Raw genomic sequence first — 18,095 nt, forward strand, 5'->3', positions numbered from 1 at the left:
TTACTCGTAAAATTCCTGGACTTAACACTCACTTTTCTCCAGCAGACTGGACACTGGCCGAAGAGGTCATCGAGCTCTTAAAACTATTCAAGGAAGCGACTTTGTCTCTCAGTTCATTAAACTGTATGATATCTGATGTTATACCTCTAGTTAACAGTCTTGACAGGGGTCTCCAAAAACTCAAGATAAAGAAAGTGTTTGGTTTGAAATCTGCTATTACTGAAATGCTGCATTCGTTGCACAGTAGATTTGATGGTGTAGAATATAACATCGAAGTGTATGCAGCTGCGACAATTTTGGATCCACGATACAAAAACAGGTAGGTGTAAGGATGTTCAATTGTTCAAAATACAATAATACTCGGCCAGTATGTTAGTGTCTTGACCATTTAGGCCCTAATGAAAAGATGTTCACTGTTTCAGTTCAAAATCAAATTACAGTAATTTTTTAGCGATTTTAATGTTTAATAAACAAAATTTTATTTTTACACAAATGAGTATCTACTAAAAATTAATATTTCCACCTACATAGTTGGTAGTTATACAAACACTTTCAAATCAAGTTGATTTTTGTATAGAGATAGAAAGCCTTGAAATAAAAAAAATTAAATATTTTTCCAGGGTGTTTCAAGATCATCACGCAGCAGAAAGGGCTGTAGACTGGCTGGCTGAATGTCTCCGACCTGAGAATTGCCCAGATCCAAAGTTACCAGTTAAAGAGCCCACAGAGAAATTTAAATCAGCTCTTCAAGTTATTTGTTAACAGTTGATTGAAGATTCACCGACAGCCTCAAAAACTGAAAATAGTTTATCAAATGAAGTTGAACAGTATCTATCAGAACCAAACATACCATTGAATGACAGCCCACTGGCGTACTGGAAGGCAAATTCTACCTTTCCGAGACTGAAATTGTTAGCCAGAATATATCTTGGCTTTCCACCTGCCTCAATTCATTCTGAAAGATTGTTTAGCTCTGCAGGTGGAATTTGTACCAAAAAACGGAATCGCCTTTCACCTGAACACATTCAAATGCTAACATTTCTCCACAAAAAAATCTGAAATTTGTTTCCTTGTAGTTACAGTATGTTTTTGGCATACTGTAGGTAATACCTACACCAGAATATTGCTTTATCTGGCCTTGAAAAACAATTTAATTTTTTAAGACCTTGAATTTAGAGAGCTTATTTGTAGGCCATTATGATAATTTCATTATTAGATTTTATTTAATGTGAATTGACAATATTTTACAATTAATAAAAATAATATACATTCACATAAGTATGTTTTATTAATATTTAACATTTTTCATTATTGTCTCTAACAATACTCCAGAACCACAATTTTATAGAATCAGTGATAGAAATGAGATAGGCCTATTATCGGAATATCGGGTATCGGGTATCAGATCGGTAAATTTGGAAATATCGGAATCTGTATCGGTATCGGGTTTTTGGATATTGGGCCATCACTAATTTAGATGTCACATGATAATCTAAATTTTTACATCGGCACCAAAAAATGTGTAGAAGATGTTAGAAATTAATTCTTAAAAGGGCAAAGTAAGTGCTTTTCATTTGGCACGACAGAAAACATAGAGTTAACCAGAAGTAGGTGGTATCGAAATAAACAAGATACCCATAGAACTATTACTGTCAATTTTTTCATTTACACATTTGGATATGTACTAGAAACAAACAGAATTAATATATTGTTTTACCAATTCATGAAAAATACTAAGCTTTAACAATATGTATATAGATAATGAAAATATTTAGGAATAAATAATAATGAAATACAAATTTCTCATGAAAGTATATTTCAAGGTAAATACAAAAAAAAAATTAAAATATATTAATTAATAATTAAGTTAAAAGTACCTGGATTAGAAACTGCACAGCTGTCATACCATTTTTGACGTGGCGACGACAGACAGCATGACATTCTTGAAGATTCTGTGTGTCGGGGCGGCGGCACGATGTTCTCTTTAAGAATGTGTCTCCGCGTTTCTCCTCGGAGGTCGGGTGCTCAAGGACCTCTCAGTATAGTTCTGCGAACCTCAAATAATCTAGAATGTTTGGGTAGTCGACCAGCGAAGATGGCCAACTTACTGTGATGTCATTATGATGTCACTTCCTGCTACTGGAAGGTTTTTTTACACTGCGATACTTATTTGCTGTGTACGACGGGTGGCATATACCTCGAGCTTCATCTGCAACACTGATAGTCTACCTCCCAGGCTTCAAAGTCACAAAGCAGAATATCGTCGAGATGGCAATCTGTCACGTTAAATAAGTTAGGGGGGGGGGGGGGTGGCACTTCATCCCATAACAGTGAAATCTAAATATGATATACTTTTCTCCCCCCCCCCCCCCCCCCCTTCTTTCTCAAATAAATGTTGTGGATGCACTGTTTTGTATTCAGTAGTCAACTGCATGGGTTTGACTTTAATTTACTGACCCTAGATCTGAGTCACATTGCCAGCATCTGCTGTCAGAAAGTGAAAACTTAAAAAAATTTTGTTTTATCAAAAGAAAAAATGTATTGTTTATGAAAGGGTGAAAGTCATTGCGATGATAATAGGGAGAGATAGGTCGGGTCCGGAATGAGACCGGCACATGTTTGCTAGTGGCGAGCAGTTGTGTGGTCGTGTTGCAGCTGAACAGATACCTGGACAAGCCCGCTAACGCCAAGCTGAGTGACGGTGTCGAGAACCTGACCGGTCGTGTCGCTGCCTTGGGCCAAGAGGTGTGACACGCTCACTTTGTCCCATCCCAATTTTAGTTTTATTGGTTTATTGGTGTATCATTGCTCCAGATAATGTTGTTATGGATGCATATCATTTGTATATTGAAATAATGTTTCACATTCACCATTGGTGTGATAGAATTTGTCATTGGTTAATAGGTAAAAGTTGGTTTGTCGGCATTGTATTTTTTCATCTTCAATTCCAGGATCACAGACAAGTGAATGGTGTCACCGCAGCCAATTTCGTAAATTCAGCAGAAAACATCTCATCAGAGCCGTTAAAAATTTTTACTGATGATGGTATGTACATTCAGTTTTCTCTTATATTACTGAAGTCACTAGTTTTTTATAAGCATTGTAACAGAAAGTGTCCTTAAATACATAAGCTTTTTGCAAATGAAGTAACCCATGGTTTGATAACACACCGGACGTCACCGTGAGTCAGCTGGTTTTCTCCCGTTCCCCTCAGCATTCATTCCGTCAGTACTCCGTTCTACCTCACCTCTAGTGACGGATGCATTTTATTCCGTTTCTTTGTTTAGTGAATTTTATGGGCTATAATTAGTAGACATCTGCAAATTGTGATTTTTCAGTTCGAATTCGAATCGAATTTCAAAAAATTCACGAGTTTCAAATTTTTTTCGAATCGAATTTAAGAATATTTATTAAAATAACATAGATCATTAAAAAATTTGAACATACCACCTTTGAAAAACTTGTCACATAATTAACAGTTTAAATCAAGTAGCTTAAATTAAAAAGAGACTAATTTGAAGAAGCACACCCAAATTCTCAAAAATTAATAAAAATTTAAAATTATATGTCTGTAGCACTAACATAAATCACTTCGCAAATCATTTCAAATTGTCATGGAGAAAGGTGAGTTCATCGACATGGTGCGGCAACAACAATTCTCTGCGGCTGGTAACTATGATGCCTGCTGTAGAGATAACTCTCTCACTTGCCACCTTATTTAGCATGTTTGACTTTCAAGGATAAAAATATTAATAAAAATATCACGGCATACGGAAGTGGTACAAAAGAAATATAACAAATTTACCGTTTTTATCGCTTAAGCATCGCACATTTTATTCTAAAATCAAGTTTATAATTAGGGGTGAGACCGTGAGTTCACTCTTAGCTGAGTTTTGAAATAAACAAATACCGTCGTATCACTGCGCCCCGTCAGCAAGTGATAGGCTGAATTCATCTTGCGCGCCAAGCACTAGTTGCAACACAAACACTTCAGTACAATCGGTGCTAATAAAATAACGGAGAAGTAATATAACAAGAAGCACCGTAGCACTTCATTCACCGTAGGCAGTGGCAGATCCAATTATTGGTTTGGGAGGGGCTTGACCCAGCTGAGGCTAGGCTTTATCAAGGCAAACACTAAAACAGTAGTGGACCCAGATGCTTTATGGAGGGGGCTTGAGCCCCTTAGCCCCCCTCTGGATCCGCTACTGACCGTAGGTGGTTCATTTGCGAAGAAAAAACTATGCACTTTACGCCTAATAGCCGTCTTCACAAAATCATCACAAGTTTTGATAACAGGATACTCAAGTTTCCTTTTCTTCCCGGGAGTTGTTAATGTCCCAGTGTCCTGTAATTCTTTCCTTGCACGAAGCACACTGCTCTTCGAAACACCCGTAAATTCCGCAGTTAAACTCGCGATATCGTTCACACGACAATCCGGATATTTGTCTGAAAATGTTTTAAAAACATTCTACACAATAGTTTTCTGTGCACTTTTCAAAGGCTTTCCCGTTCTGTGCTTTACAAACCTTGGTCCGGCGTCAGCCATAAACCGTGCACGCGCGAATCCTAAATACAATTGTTGCGCCGGGCATCAACTGTACACTACACACGGCGTCTGCTAACAATTGTAAGTAAATACTTGCTGACACATTAAACTGTATTGGATATTAATGGTGAAACGCTTTAATGCTATATAATAATTGTTATAAAAAAGGCAGTGTAAAAATACTTACAAATGGTACGTAACCAAGGGACTATTTCTTGCGCACGAATAATGTGCACGGCGGCCGGCAGCCAGTGAAAATGTTTGGTTACAAGAGGCTTTGTTTATTCCAAAACTCAGGTAAGAGTGAACGGAGAATACTATTATGCAAAAAAAAAATTAAAGTAATCCATAAAAACAAATTCTATTCATAGCAAGTACGTTTATTTAAAAAGTAGACTTTGCGAAAGCACGTTAAATAATTTAAATTAATGAGTTATGCAATAAATTTATTTTATTCAACGTTAAAAAAAAAAGAAACGCGTAACAAGAATGTGATTTGTAACTACATATACGCATAACGATTGTGCGGGTTAACAGGAAAACACAAACCATACTGGCGCTGCTTACGTTTTTATAAGCGGAGACGTTAAAGATGAAGTTTATAACTTTTAAAAATGTCTTAAACACGATTTACACATCAGATTACTTTGTAATAGGATTAATTAAGTTAGTAAGCAGTTTTATCAGAACGAACGGCGTAAACTGCGTAAAGCAATAGCATTGTAAACAACTGGAATTTATTGCATTACATCAAATGAGTTTAAAACGTGACAGAAATAAAATGGTTGAAATAACGTGAAAACGTAAATAACGGTAACGTAAATAAGGGGTTTCGCTCTATAATTTTTTGTAAGTGGAATATGTAATCGTCCATTTACATTTCTTTTAAAAATGGGGGTGGGGGATGTGTTATATTAGTGTATCCGGGCCAGATTATGCAAGTCGAATTATTGTAAAATGAATTCGATTTGAATTGACTAATTGAATATCAAAAAATTCGAACTCGAATTCGGAAATTTTGAATATTCGCAGAACCCTAATAATTAGTTTGTTGTTGCCAATCCTCCAATAATTCAAACTGAAATACATGCAATTGTTTAGTTCGTGATTGAAAGCTCATAAATCAGTTCACAATTTTTGTGATGTTTTATTTGCAGTGTCAAAGAAGCCTTTAAAAGTTTGAAGGTGATCCTTATTAAATATATAATCTGACACTCCAATGCTGTTATTGTGTTGTACTGAACTTGTTTATTTTGATATGCCTTAGAGTGTATAAAGAGCATTTATCTCTTCATGCATTGAGCACATTCCACACATCTGTATGTTTGGTTGAAGATTATGGGCGGTAGTCATGTAGTTGGCTGTGTTTGCAAAAATTAAACATACATTAACCTATGCTTATGATCGAGGTTTGCACATGGCTGTATTGTGAAACAAATTTAAAAATAAATTAGCTGTAAACTAAACTTGTTTACCGTGTTACAAATTTATGACTGCTAGGTGAAATTTTCAAAGAGTGACTGTTAAAATTGGGCTGTTAATGCAGAGCGGCTTAAAGCAGCGGGATCTACTACAGTATAAGTGGGCTTCAATCTACTTGAACATTGACCCAGTGCTCATAATTCATAAGGTTGAGTGATGCCAGTGGTTGTGATTGAATCTGGCCCTCACCCTTGTCGGTGCTCTAGTGAACACAGTCATCACGACTGTTCACCTATGTCGAAAACTTTTCACATTTTCACATCACCGTGGGGGTCGCCTGAATTCTCTTTTGACAAGTAAAGCACTTGGGAAAAAGCTTACTTCTCCACCAGCTAAAATTTTTTGCCAGCTTGTATTAGTGTTAACCTGGAATACACCGAGATTTTTTCAATACCTTTTAAGGCAGGGAATATTAGGAAAATAGAAAATTTCTAAAATTATATACAAATATAAATTGTAATAACTTCTTCTGGGGGCTGAAATAAAAACTAAAGTCTTGAAACAAAAGTCTGAAATGATCATCATTGTAAATCAGCGCAGCAATGCCAGGAATACACAGCTTCCAGTTGCATGTCACGAGGCTAACTCCAGAAGCTGTCACCCCCACCACAGCTCAGTCTGGCCAGAGAAGTGAGTGATGCTTGCAGTGCAGTGTGTCGGCACAGTACCTGCCCTTCAGTTGCATGGACTCAATACTGGGATTTTAAAAAAAATGTTAATCAGAAAAGTTTTATTTTCTTTCCAATTTCAGTATATATTTTTCCATGTTTTATTTCCCCCCCCCCCTCTTCCTATAAATTATTTTTAATACAGGTTAAGTCATTAGAATCATTACCTACGAAAGGGGTTGAATGAGAATCCTGAGTTTTTCAGTGTAAATATTGAAGGGTGCCGGGTTCAAATACCACCAAGCAACCTCCAGTCCAGCACTCAAGCGAACAATGGAGTTTTCAAGCGGGTGCAATTTCCTCTGTGCTGTAATAGAGACGGAGTACATCGGCATGTTTCAGTGATTAGTAAATACCCTGATAATTTGCAGAAGAATTAAGAAAAGTTTTATGGCGGGAACAATGCAATTCATTTAGTATGTATAATGCATGCACATTTAGGTACCTACATGATTGGTAAGCTTACAGGTGAAATAATTTTACGCCACAATAACCACATGATCAGACAGGGCCACAAAAGGAAATGAGATAATCTTAAGAGCCCAGATTAAATTTAATTTTAAACCAGAAAAAGAATTACGTAGTAGCAAAAACACAATCTTTAAATAGAATTACAAATTAGACATGTAAACAAGGTCAGGCCTCATACTGCTTCTTTGAGTCAACTTCAGGGACTTTAGGGACATTTCACATTAAAAAAGAGAGACCTTTCACCAGAAATAAAGGGTCTGAACTAGGAACGAGATAATTTATATTTACTCATGACATATTTATTTAAATCAAACATAGACTAGTTATTCAAGCACATAGTCTACCACATCAGTGTAATGATAGTTTTTTTAAACCCAAAATGGAAAATTTGATTTTGAAGTGCAGTACATTTTATTAAACAAAAAATCAGCATAAAATCTGCTACCCATATACAGGTAATACGGTATTTATAAAAAGTTATGTTTTAGTTATTTATTTCTCTTTAGTGTGGCCAGTAATTGTAAATGTTAATGTAGTATAAAGTATCAGTAGTGGTATCAGGGTATCCGTATAAGTATCAGGAATTAGTATCAGATATAGTATTGGAACAACCGTACAATTTTTTTTTTTTAGTGGTTTTGGGACTGTAAGGGTTTTCTGTTTGTTTAGCTATCATGTGTTGCATATATTGCTATATCATTAACTTTGATCAGCTAAATTACTGATGTGGAAAACTCTCTTACATACATACGTATTTTACCTTTAAAACTACTTTTATCTACAGTGAATTGTTACAATCTATTTAAAAGTGTGGTCATTTCAGAATCAGCTTTTTTTTTCCCCCATGTACCGTACACTTTGGCTGATCCCATTAAACATTCAACAAATGATGTAACCTGCCCTCACAAACACCTGACTGGAGCAGCGTGAGGCGTGAAGGGACTGCCGGATGTGTCGTGTTGCAGACGGGAGCGGGCTGATCTCGCAGGCGCTGCTGCTGGGCAACACCGAGGCAGCGGTGGAGCTGTGCCTTCAGGAGGAGCGGTTTGCAGATGCCATCATCCTCGCCATGACGGGCGGCAGTGACCTGCTGGCCAGGACCCAGTTTCGCTACTTCCAGGTGTGCCCAGTCACTTCAAGCACTTCAAGCATGCAAACATGTATGATTTGTGTAAACTGGAGGCCAAATTAACTATATTGTACCAGGTAGTGTTGTGTACCTGTGTGCCAGGTAGTATGCAGCTTAGCTTTTCATTCAAAGAGGTTAAGGTTAGGAATGGCCCTAATCACGGTAGCCGGTGGTGGAAGAAGGAAGGGGAATTCTCCGGCAACGCGAACGTGACTTATTCTGGTCATGTCACGATGAACAGAGCCGGCAGGCATAAATACAGGTCGCGTGTGTTAGTGTGTGTATTTGCTATGCAATCAAGATGGTAACGTTTTTGTTCTGTGCTTCATCTCCGTCTCCTTATAGCTCGAGGACATGATCAGAGCCCCCATAATTGGTAAGTGAAATCATATCTGTTTTATCTAAATTCCATCCCGTATTAATGTAACGACTCTGTGTCATTATTTTATGTTTTTGTAATTAGTGAGTAACGCTGCATTTCTGTGATGCAGTGGGTCCTCAGTCCTCCGTACTCCGGGTTTTAACTGCTTCTCCAAATGTCTTACCATCTACTAACTTCTGTTGAGTTTTTTATTCCCCTCACTTCTGTTGCTTGTGATCAGATCACAATATTTGGTGTGATGAAATGAATACAAGTAATATTTTGTTTTCAAGTTATAAATGACAAATATGATTTTCGTTCACCAATTTTTCCATTTCTGTTTAGTGAGACAGTACTGGAAAAAAATTTTGAATACTTGTTGCATGTTTAAAACTTTGCTTATTGTTCACGTTGATATATTATATTTCACTATTGATTACAAAGTCCCATTAAAAAATAAAAAAAATAAAAAAGGTATTTATTAGGGATGGGAAAACTGATTCCTAATTTCATCGATACCTACTAATTCTACTTTAATAATTGATAAACAAGAATCGGTGATAAAAGTCGATTCCCGCATGTAGCAACAAAAAAATCATTTCATAACATTGCAAATCTGTCAGATACAATTATTTAACGACTCGTTGAGTGGGGTTATGAGGTTATGACTGACTAGACGCATATATAACACAGTCATATTTCCCCAAATAATGTTATACACAAGTCAAAGTACAAAAATTATTTATAAAAAAAAATCACTGCATATTAATAGGGGCCTTTTCTTTTTACGATCGCGATTAAACGACGATAAACGCGCAATAACCATAAAATACAGATTTTACGCCAAATCGCCACAACACAGCGTTTTTACACTAAATTTAGTATTAAAACGTGAAATCGCAGTGTTTTTACGCGAAATTTAAATACTGGGTAAAAGACTTGTCTCGTCACTGGTAAACAAACACCGCAACATAGCCGCCACTGAACATTAATCATAAATGCACTAAAGCAAACAAAAGCTTACAAACGCTCACGTTATAATGTTAAACCCAATAATATACTGTAAAAATACGCAAAACTACTGCATTTATTTTCCTTTCCGGCATAATGTTTGGATAGATAGACAAACTGGCGAAGTTTTAAAGCCTACGCACACCGCTCATGGGCACTGACGTCAGCTTGGAACAGCGACACCGGATAAATACAAAAGCAAGCAGATGATTGGCCGAACGGTGGCGAACGGTGTTTGGAACAGCCTTACGTGAGTTGCCATACCACTTCAGCCGGGGGCGCTGGCATATAGTTGGAACAGCGTCGTAGTATCAAGCAGATTATCGGGCGAACCAGGTACCAGGCTCTGGAAACTCTTAAAGGGTACCTTGGGAACTATCTTTACTTCGTCACCCAGCCGTACGGGGCAGCACAAGCATTTTAAATTGTGTCAAAAAGCAGAAAAATGTAAACAAACATTCATTTTCGAATGGTGTGAGGATGATGATTAGTTGGTCAACAGTGTTTTATAGATTTTGTTGGGTCGTTACCACAACGCCGAAATACCATAACGTCGAATGTCAAAATTGACCACAACGCCGAAATAACAACGAATGAATTTGTGTTTGTTTCTTAAATGTAACTTAATGCCGAAATACCACAATCAAGAACAACACTTTCATTTGCTAGTTCTCTAGTTGTTGCTTAATTTTGTTACTGTTTCATTTCACAAATTGTTTAGTTAATTTGTACCCTTCTCTAAGTTAGGCAAGTTGTATGAACAAAAATAATTTATACTGCTTAAGGAAAGCCTAAAATATTTTTTTTATAGTTTATTCTGTATTACAAAACAAATTTTAGATTAGTTTGACCCCTTTGACATATGAGCCATTAACTTCTAATGATGTAAACATTTATATGAGTTAATGTTAATAACTTAGTTGTGTACTCAAATTTGATAAATATGAATTTATGATGTATGCTACATCATATATGTATTTTAAGCTGAAAAAAAAAATGTTGCAAATAGAATTTGAATTATTTAATATTAAGTTAACAGGGTGAGTATTGAGTATTGAGAATGGAAGGATTTTTTAAGGAATCGCTAATCAGGTATCGGAATCTAAAATTTTGGAATCATCCCATCCGTAGTATTTATATAACAGAAATGACTTAACCTCAACAATGAACTTTGGTATGTAACAAAATCATGAAGTATTCTGTCAAATATTCGTAAGGAAACGAATATTCGTTATTTCAAAGTGTTAGTATTTGAGGTCAAATTCGAAAATTTGAACATTATCACAGGCCTAGTTTTAAGTTAAGCTAGGTATGTATATCACATAATTGGTTTTTCCAAATGTTGTGGAAGTATTGTTTGGTTGAGTGTGGTTGCATGGTTGCAGAAGTGCAAGGGTGCGTTGTCCGCGCTCATCTCGGCGGTAGTGACGGAGGACTGGTCCCACGTGGTCAGGAACTGCTCTCTGGACAGCTGGAAGGAGGCGCTGGCCGCGACGCTCACCCACACCAAGAGTGACGAGTTCCCAGCTCTCTGCGGTGAGTCGTGCCTTGCACACGTGCACTGCAGATGTTCTGTGCTGTCTTGTGCCTCCCAGGTACATGGGGTTGTCCACACTTCATGCACAGTGATTTTACCCTTATTGTGGCTCAAGATTAATCCTATAAATTTTACCAAGATAAATAAAACTTAGATTTGGCCACAGGGACGAAACATGATTTGGCCCTGTCACTGATAGAGTTAAGGGTTTAAACAGGGGGAATTTTTTTTTCTTTTAAAAAATAATATGTATCCAGGATTTTTCCAGTAGTTGATGCAACAGCCAAGGTTGTTCCAGTAGTGTTAGCAATATCCAGGATTGTTCCAGCATTGTTAACAATATCCAGGATTGTTCCAGTAGGGGTGGAAAATGCAATAATTGTTCTCCTACCTGACGGTCCCAGCAACATTAGAGAAGTCTGGCCCATCAGGCAAGCAGGAGAAACCCCTACGGAGTAGGAGATCTGGTTATGTGCAAAGCACACCCACAGAGCAAGGCGATCGATAAAAGATCTTCCAAACTCACTTGCCGTTGGGTCGGCCCTTTGCAATTCCAACTTTTATTTGACACCACTAACTTGTGCATTAGCCAATCCCAGTTCTTGTGCATACATAATATGTGTACACATCTCTCATTTGAAGAAAGTGCATCCTAGCATGAATTAGAGGCCTCCTACCAAAGAGTCTTTCTAAGCGGCACCAAGAGTTGAAAACTAAAATTCCTAGGTCCTAGTGGTTAAGTCTATTAATTTCATAAGTATGTCTACAAAGGATTGCAACCCATGTTAGTTAATAGTACCAATGAAAGTTGGTAATCTGGTTCATGTTTAATGAATTCATTAACCTGACCAACGACTTCTGTCTTTACCCGGGCTCCTCCAATCAGTGAGGAAGTATGTGCCGCAAATTAAGATTTTTTGACACATATTTTTCAGTCCTTAATTTAATTTGTGAACTTAATTTTAAGTGATTTTCGATTATTAATTTTAATTCATTCTTCTCATTGTACACTCTTTAATATTTTCCCCACTGGTCCCCCGAGGCATTCCCAGTGCCGGAACGGATATTTCGATGACCCTTTGTGGGGCAAGCATGAAGCCTCGTGTTTCTCCCGCCTTGGTGCAGGAATACCTCCTGGAATTACTTTAGGCCTGTGTGACCCGAGTGCTTCACTCGGCTGCATTTGAAAGGCACCCTCTTCTCAGAGCGAGTTTGGCCATGCCATTCCAGCACGCCAACAGGGTCAAGTGTGACTGCAGTTTCCACCCACTCCCCCCACCATCCTCCAGGAGGCCAGTCCTCTAGCTGTCGAAGCTACTGCAGATGCTGTCTGTTAAACTGAGCTAGTCGTCATCCTGCTCACCTGTCGGTGCACTCAGCCATATGCTCCAGGCTTAGCAGAGGTGAGGAGCTCTGTGCACCCTCTGTAGGTTGGTTTATCTGCCCCACGACAGTCCAGTGGCCCCTGAAGGTAGGCTGTCTGTAAGCCTCCCTCCCGCCCACTTCACCTGGCCAATCAGGAAGTACCTTCCACTCCCACCACATTCCTGCTGGGCCGTTTGATTACACAAGTCACTTGTCTTTCGAGAGATTCGTCCTCGCTCCTTCGGCCTGATTGCTTTCGCTCGCGAAGCTCCAGCGGGTGCTTTCAGCGCAACTTCGAGTCGAGTGCCAATGACTTGTATGGGAAATGTAGTCTCGGTGGTTGAAGGAATCTTTCCCTAAGAGAAACTTAAATTTATACTTTCTGCTTCATGTTCTTTGAGTGTTAAAATTTAGTTTGGGCAGAACATGCTTGGTCGTGTGTGTTTCCTCGTCTCGCTATGCAGTAACCTCTGGAGTAACTCCACCAAAAGATGGGTTGAAGTTACCTCTTCTGTCACCCCTTCGAGTACTATTTCGAGTTTCTCCTTCAGAATTCTTCTTGTGAATACTGCTTGTAAGTGGAACCATCGGCCCCCTCCCAAAAGTATGGCGGAGGAATGATCACGTTCGTTTTATTCTGCCACCAGCTAGCAACCAGTAAATGAAGAGAAAATGTGCTATAGTAGTATACATCGATTATTTACCTCTTCGAACTTTGTTTTTGGACTATAACTCCTTAATATCTAAAATGAAGATTCTGTCTGCACTTTCAGTGTATCATTTAGGTACTAAATATGCATAGGTAACCTTTGTTATTACTGCAACATATAATGATTGTATAAGCTTAACATCATGTTATTCTAGTCCCACCAGCGGAGAAGCTTCATTGTAACTACAGGTTAAGGTTGTTAGTTTTAAAATTAACTGAACAAAATAATTATGCCATACAGTTTATTAACTGGGTTATACTAAAGACTATTTTGATACAAAAGATATAACAATAATTAATATTTTCTTTTATAATAAATACTCTTTTTAGTAGCCCAAAAACTTGGAGTTGTTATTTATTCGCTTCACCTTCTGATCCGCCAACACAACCAGCCTGTTTGTAAGGGATGTACTGAATTACTTGTGTGATGCTCATGCTCACCTCTGCCAAGATTTACTTTGTGGATTTGGTTTTATACCCAACACGACGTGTAGGCAATTTTCTAGTCCCCAAAAGGGAGCAATCATTATGTTATGTAGTGGGGGACGCTGAATTGCGCCCCATTGGAAAGGGCGCCTTTCAGGTTTTTTCAAGCGCACACACAATTACGTATTTAAATCCTGATAGGCTGCCTTTCCAGAACATGTTAGAGACTTCATTTTAAGCCTAAAATAATTATGAAATGTGCCCCATTGGAAAGAGTGCCTTTCAGGATTTTCTTCATATGCAAAATAATTTGTAAAATCCTGATAGGCTGCCTTTCCAGAACATGTTACAGACTTCATTATAAGACAAACATAATCCTGAAATATGCCCCATTGGAAAGGGCGCCTTTCATGTTTATCTTCATATGCGAAAATATTTGCCAATTTATGAAAGGCTGCCTTTCCAGGGCTAGATTTTTGCTTTGTTGTTTGCGGGAAAATATCCTGAATTGTGCCCCATTGAAAAGGTTGCCTTTCAGAAATTTTTATTTTTCGTTAGATCGTTGTGGACACTGAATTGTGCCCTATCGGAAAGGCCGCCTATCAGGTTTTTTCCGTGTACGCATACAGTTCGTAAACTCCTGATGGGTTGCCTTTCCAGAGTTGGCTGTTCGCTTTGTTTTAAGCGAAAGAAAACCCTGAATTGTGCCCCATCGGAAAGGCCGCCTATCAGGTTTTTTCCTTGTACGCAAACAGTTCGTAAAATCCTGATGGGCTGCCTTTCCAGAGTTGGCTGTTCGCTTTGTTTTAAGCGAAAGAAAACCCTGAATTGTGCCCCATCGGAAAGGCAGCCTTTCAAGTTTTTTTCCTTGTACACATACAGTTCGTAAAATCCTGATGGGCTGCCTTTCCAGAGTTGGCTGTTCGCTTTGTTTTAAGCGAAAGAAACCCCTGAATTGTGCCCCATGGGAAAGGCCGCCTTTCAGGTTTTTTTCTTGTACGCAATGAGTTCTTAAAATCCTGATGGGCTACTCAGACAGTTTATACTCTTTATTTTATTCCAAGACAATTTTGAATTGTCCCCTGTTGTTGAATGATGGTGCAGATAAAACCCTTTTACACACAAAATGCAATCAATGTATGTCCATACAAATTAATATTCAACTTAAGTAGGTGTATTTGGTAGGTCCTGGTGCACCGGGTCCAGGGTCGGGATTCAGGGATTCGAGGCGGCCATCTTGGATTACGTCACTGCCGGCGGCAAAACACCTCAAAGGACCTCATTTTGGACAAAAAAGTCCCTATTTGGAGGGGAAATTTCACTTTTTCAAGAGAAAATTTCCCTTTTCGAGAAAATATTCCCCTTTTTTCTGCTGTAGGATATCCGAAGATGCAAGATCCGCAGGAGGGGTCGCAAGATCCGCAGGGGGGGTCGCAAGATCCGCAGGGGGGGGGGGGGGGTTGTAATATCCGCAGGGAGGGTCAATTCTCTTCTTTTGCGGAGTGCTAGTTTAACCTGTAAATTCCTATACCTGTCATTTCATACATTTATTAGGGCTCAGATTTAGGCAGTCATGGCGGCCATCGTGGATTACGTCACTTCCGGCGACTATCTTGGATTTGACCTTTGACCCCGGTGGCCATTTTGTTTTCTAGATCATACCACTATTTTGTTTTTCTCGAACATTCTGCCATTTTGTTTTCTAGAACATTCTACCATTTCAAGTTTAATCCGCCAATTTGAATATCTTTATTTATTATCCGATTTTAATGGAAAAAAAAATTTAAATTATATAAAAAAATCATCAAAATAATAAAATAAAATTTAAAAAAACATATTTTTTAATAAAATTTTAATTAATACCTACGCATCGAACACCCCACTCCTCTACATTACGAATACACCAACTAGCACCCCACTCCTCTGTTACAAAGATATCGCCATCGAACACCCAACTCATCCCTGTTACAATTTTTTGTTACACCGCATTCTTTAAAATAAATTTATTATCAAAAAAAAATATATACCATCGTTGTCTGCCGGGTGTAGGTTTCTTGAGTACGTTAGTGTAAGTAAGGTCGAGATTCAATTCTCTACTAACATTATTATGACCCTTTGTTACGTTTTATGTTTTTGCCCGGCTAACCACACATAGAAACGTAACAATACAAAACAAACAATGTTCCTGAGGTTCTGCTTTATTTGGAAATAAAAGAGTTTATTAAATTATCTTTGTTTATTTCTTTAAAAAAAATGTTTTTTCTCATCGTTACATGGCTTCAATACACAATTTTACAAATGAATTTAATTAGAAAAACTTCGTTACTTGTACAGTTTTTGTCTTTTCTTATACGAATTTTAACGATATCTTTGAATTTTGATAGGATGAGGTCCAAATACATACCACAGCACCATACATATTGCCGTTGATGGTCGAGGAGTCTTGTCACTCGCCAAAGAAGAAAAAAAAAACTTAGTAATGTCCCTTGGTTAATTACCTAACTCAAGGTACCGTTGATCGCGGACCGAAATCACACGAGTCGGGCCGATGCCGACGCCTAGGGCCTAAATTTCTAATACATAGTCCGAAAAAAAAATGAAATTAGGTTAAAAAAACTACGGCGTGGCCCCAGCCCCTAGGCGTTAAATTGTCCCTTAGTAATTTTTCATTTGTTTCGTGACTTGCCGACGACGCGACCGAGTTCGGCGACGATCGAGCAACAAGTGACTTGGTCGACGAGATTACCTTCCCTTGTAAAGGTGAAAACAAGGGAGGCAACCCCGTGGGCCAACTGACCAATCACCGTACAGCATTCATCAACATGCCCAAATAAGGAATTTCGGCCGAGCGCATCACACCAGGCCAGGACTCGCCCTGATTGGCTGGCTAGTGGTAGCCTCCAGAGACCCTTCCAGACGGTCGCTACAGCTGTGCGTACAACGTGACGCGTAAATCCCAAACACGCATTTACAAAGTGAAAAATAGCTTTCTGGCGCCAGAGTGTCGCGCCTGTCCGCTCTTCCTTCTGTACCTTCCAGACTATTCTCAAATTATTCCACTACAATCTCAATAGAATTCATAATTTACCCAACTAATTTGCATATAATATTCAAATTTTAGCAATTGAAGTTGAAATTCACATAAAAACTTTTGTTTAAAAATGATGTCCTGTAAAATTATAATCTATACTGCTTTAATTACTGACATTAATTATCAAATGTTAACATTAATTATTATGAACTAGAGTTAACCCTCAAATTAATAATTAAGTATCTCAAGGAAATAAGTATTTTAAGGCTTTCCATGAAATTTAACCAAAGTAATTAATAACAATTCTTAACTACTCTGAACTATTCTTATCTATATCAACAAAAAAAATATCCTTCACCTCAAACTTATTCTTAATATTCTTATGACCCATTTTGCAATGCTACATAACCCCCCCTACTTTTTGATTGAATTTGCAAAATTAAATCAAAAAGTACAAAAGTGTAAATTGTTGAAACAAAAGAAATAACATACCATAACAAAAGTGTAAACAAATGTAACAAATTAACATCAACATTAGAAATGCAAATCTTGACACAATAATAGCAAACCATGACTTTTCATATTATAAATCCTTAAAACAAATTTACAAAATTATAACCCAAACATTGAAAAATTACTTACAAAAAATTATTTAAATTCTCCATACCAAATTAAAGTGGCACATCAATCTTTAACAAAAAACACAACACTTCATTATAGAGCATCAAACTGTAAGTGTTGCATTCCTCACTTAAATTTCCACAAACAACAAGTTGACAATTCTACATTCATGGCATGACAAACAATTCATTATGACACAGTCGTATGTTTATATTCTTGAAAAACCAATTACATGAACTAATGTCCTTCCTCAGGTTTCAAATCATACCTCCCCTTTCAGCAACAGCAGCACATATATTAACATTGATGAAGGGTGGAAGCGACCAAGGAGAAGGGACTCACCCTTGCAAAAAAAAACATCGGACTCCATGCCGGAAACATATTTAAAATTAACCTCCTGGCCCCCCAACTGCCTCACAAACCACACTACACAAAAAAAATATCTGCTGATTATTTAGGGGCAATACAAAAAATTCACCTAAACTCTGGCCATCATGAACACACAACTGCTTCTGCAGCTTCAAAACTCGACGACTGTTATGTATTAACTTTTAGTATTACATTTCATACCTTTAATATAGGATATTGACACCCTGTTATTTAATTCAAAACAAATATTTAGCATTACCAATATGTGTAGCATTTTAATTTAAAATATCAAACATTTTCAAACTTTTATCATTTTCCGAAAACATAACTCGTAATTAATTTCAGTTAACATCTTCCCATGAGACA

At 37.7% G+C, this 18,095-nt stretch overlaps 1 protein-coding gene across 14 annotated transcripts in view; it reads left to right on the top strand.

The window, feature by feature from the left end:
- Positions 1-18,095, top strand: part of LOC134533636 (protein transport protein Sec31A) — a 306,350-nt gene that overhangs the window by 89,053 nt on the left and 199,202 nt on the right. For all 14 annotated transcript variants that reach the window (XM_063371142.1, XM_063371141.1, XM_063371143.1 and 11 more), the window contains exons 10-13: positions 2,656-2,745; positions 2,952-3,045; positions 8,136-8,290; positions 11,057-11,207. In XM_063371142.1, the coding sequence (XP_063227212.1) occupies positions 2,656-2,745; positions 2,952-3,045; positions 8,136-8,290; positions 11,057-11,207 (490 nt within the window). The remainder of the gene's footprint in view (positions 1-2,655; positions 2,746-2,951; positions 3,046-8,135; positions 8,291-11,056; positions 11,208-18,095) is intronic.

This window comes from Bacillus rossius, chromosome 7 (genome assembly GCF_032445375.1).
Source record: "Bacillus rossius redtenbacheri isolate Brsri chromosome 7, Brsri_v3, whole genome shotgun sequence".
NCBI lineage: Eukaryota > Metazoa > Arthropoda > Insecta > Phasmatodea > Bacillidae > Bacillus > Bacillus rossius.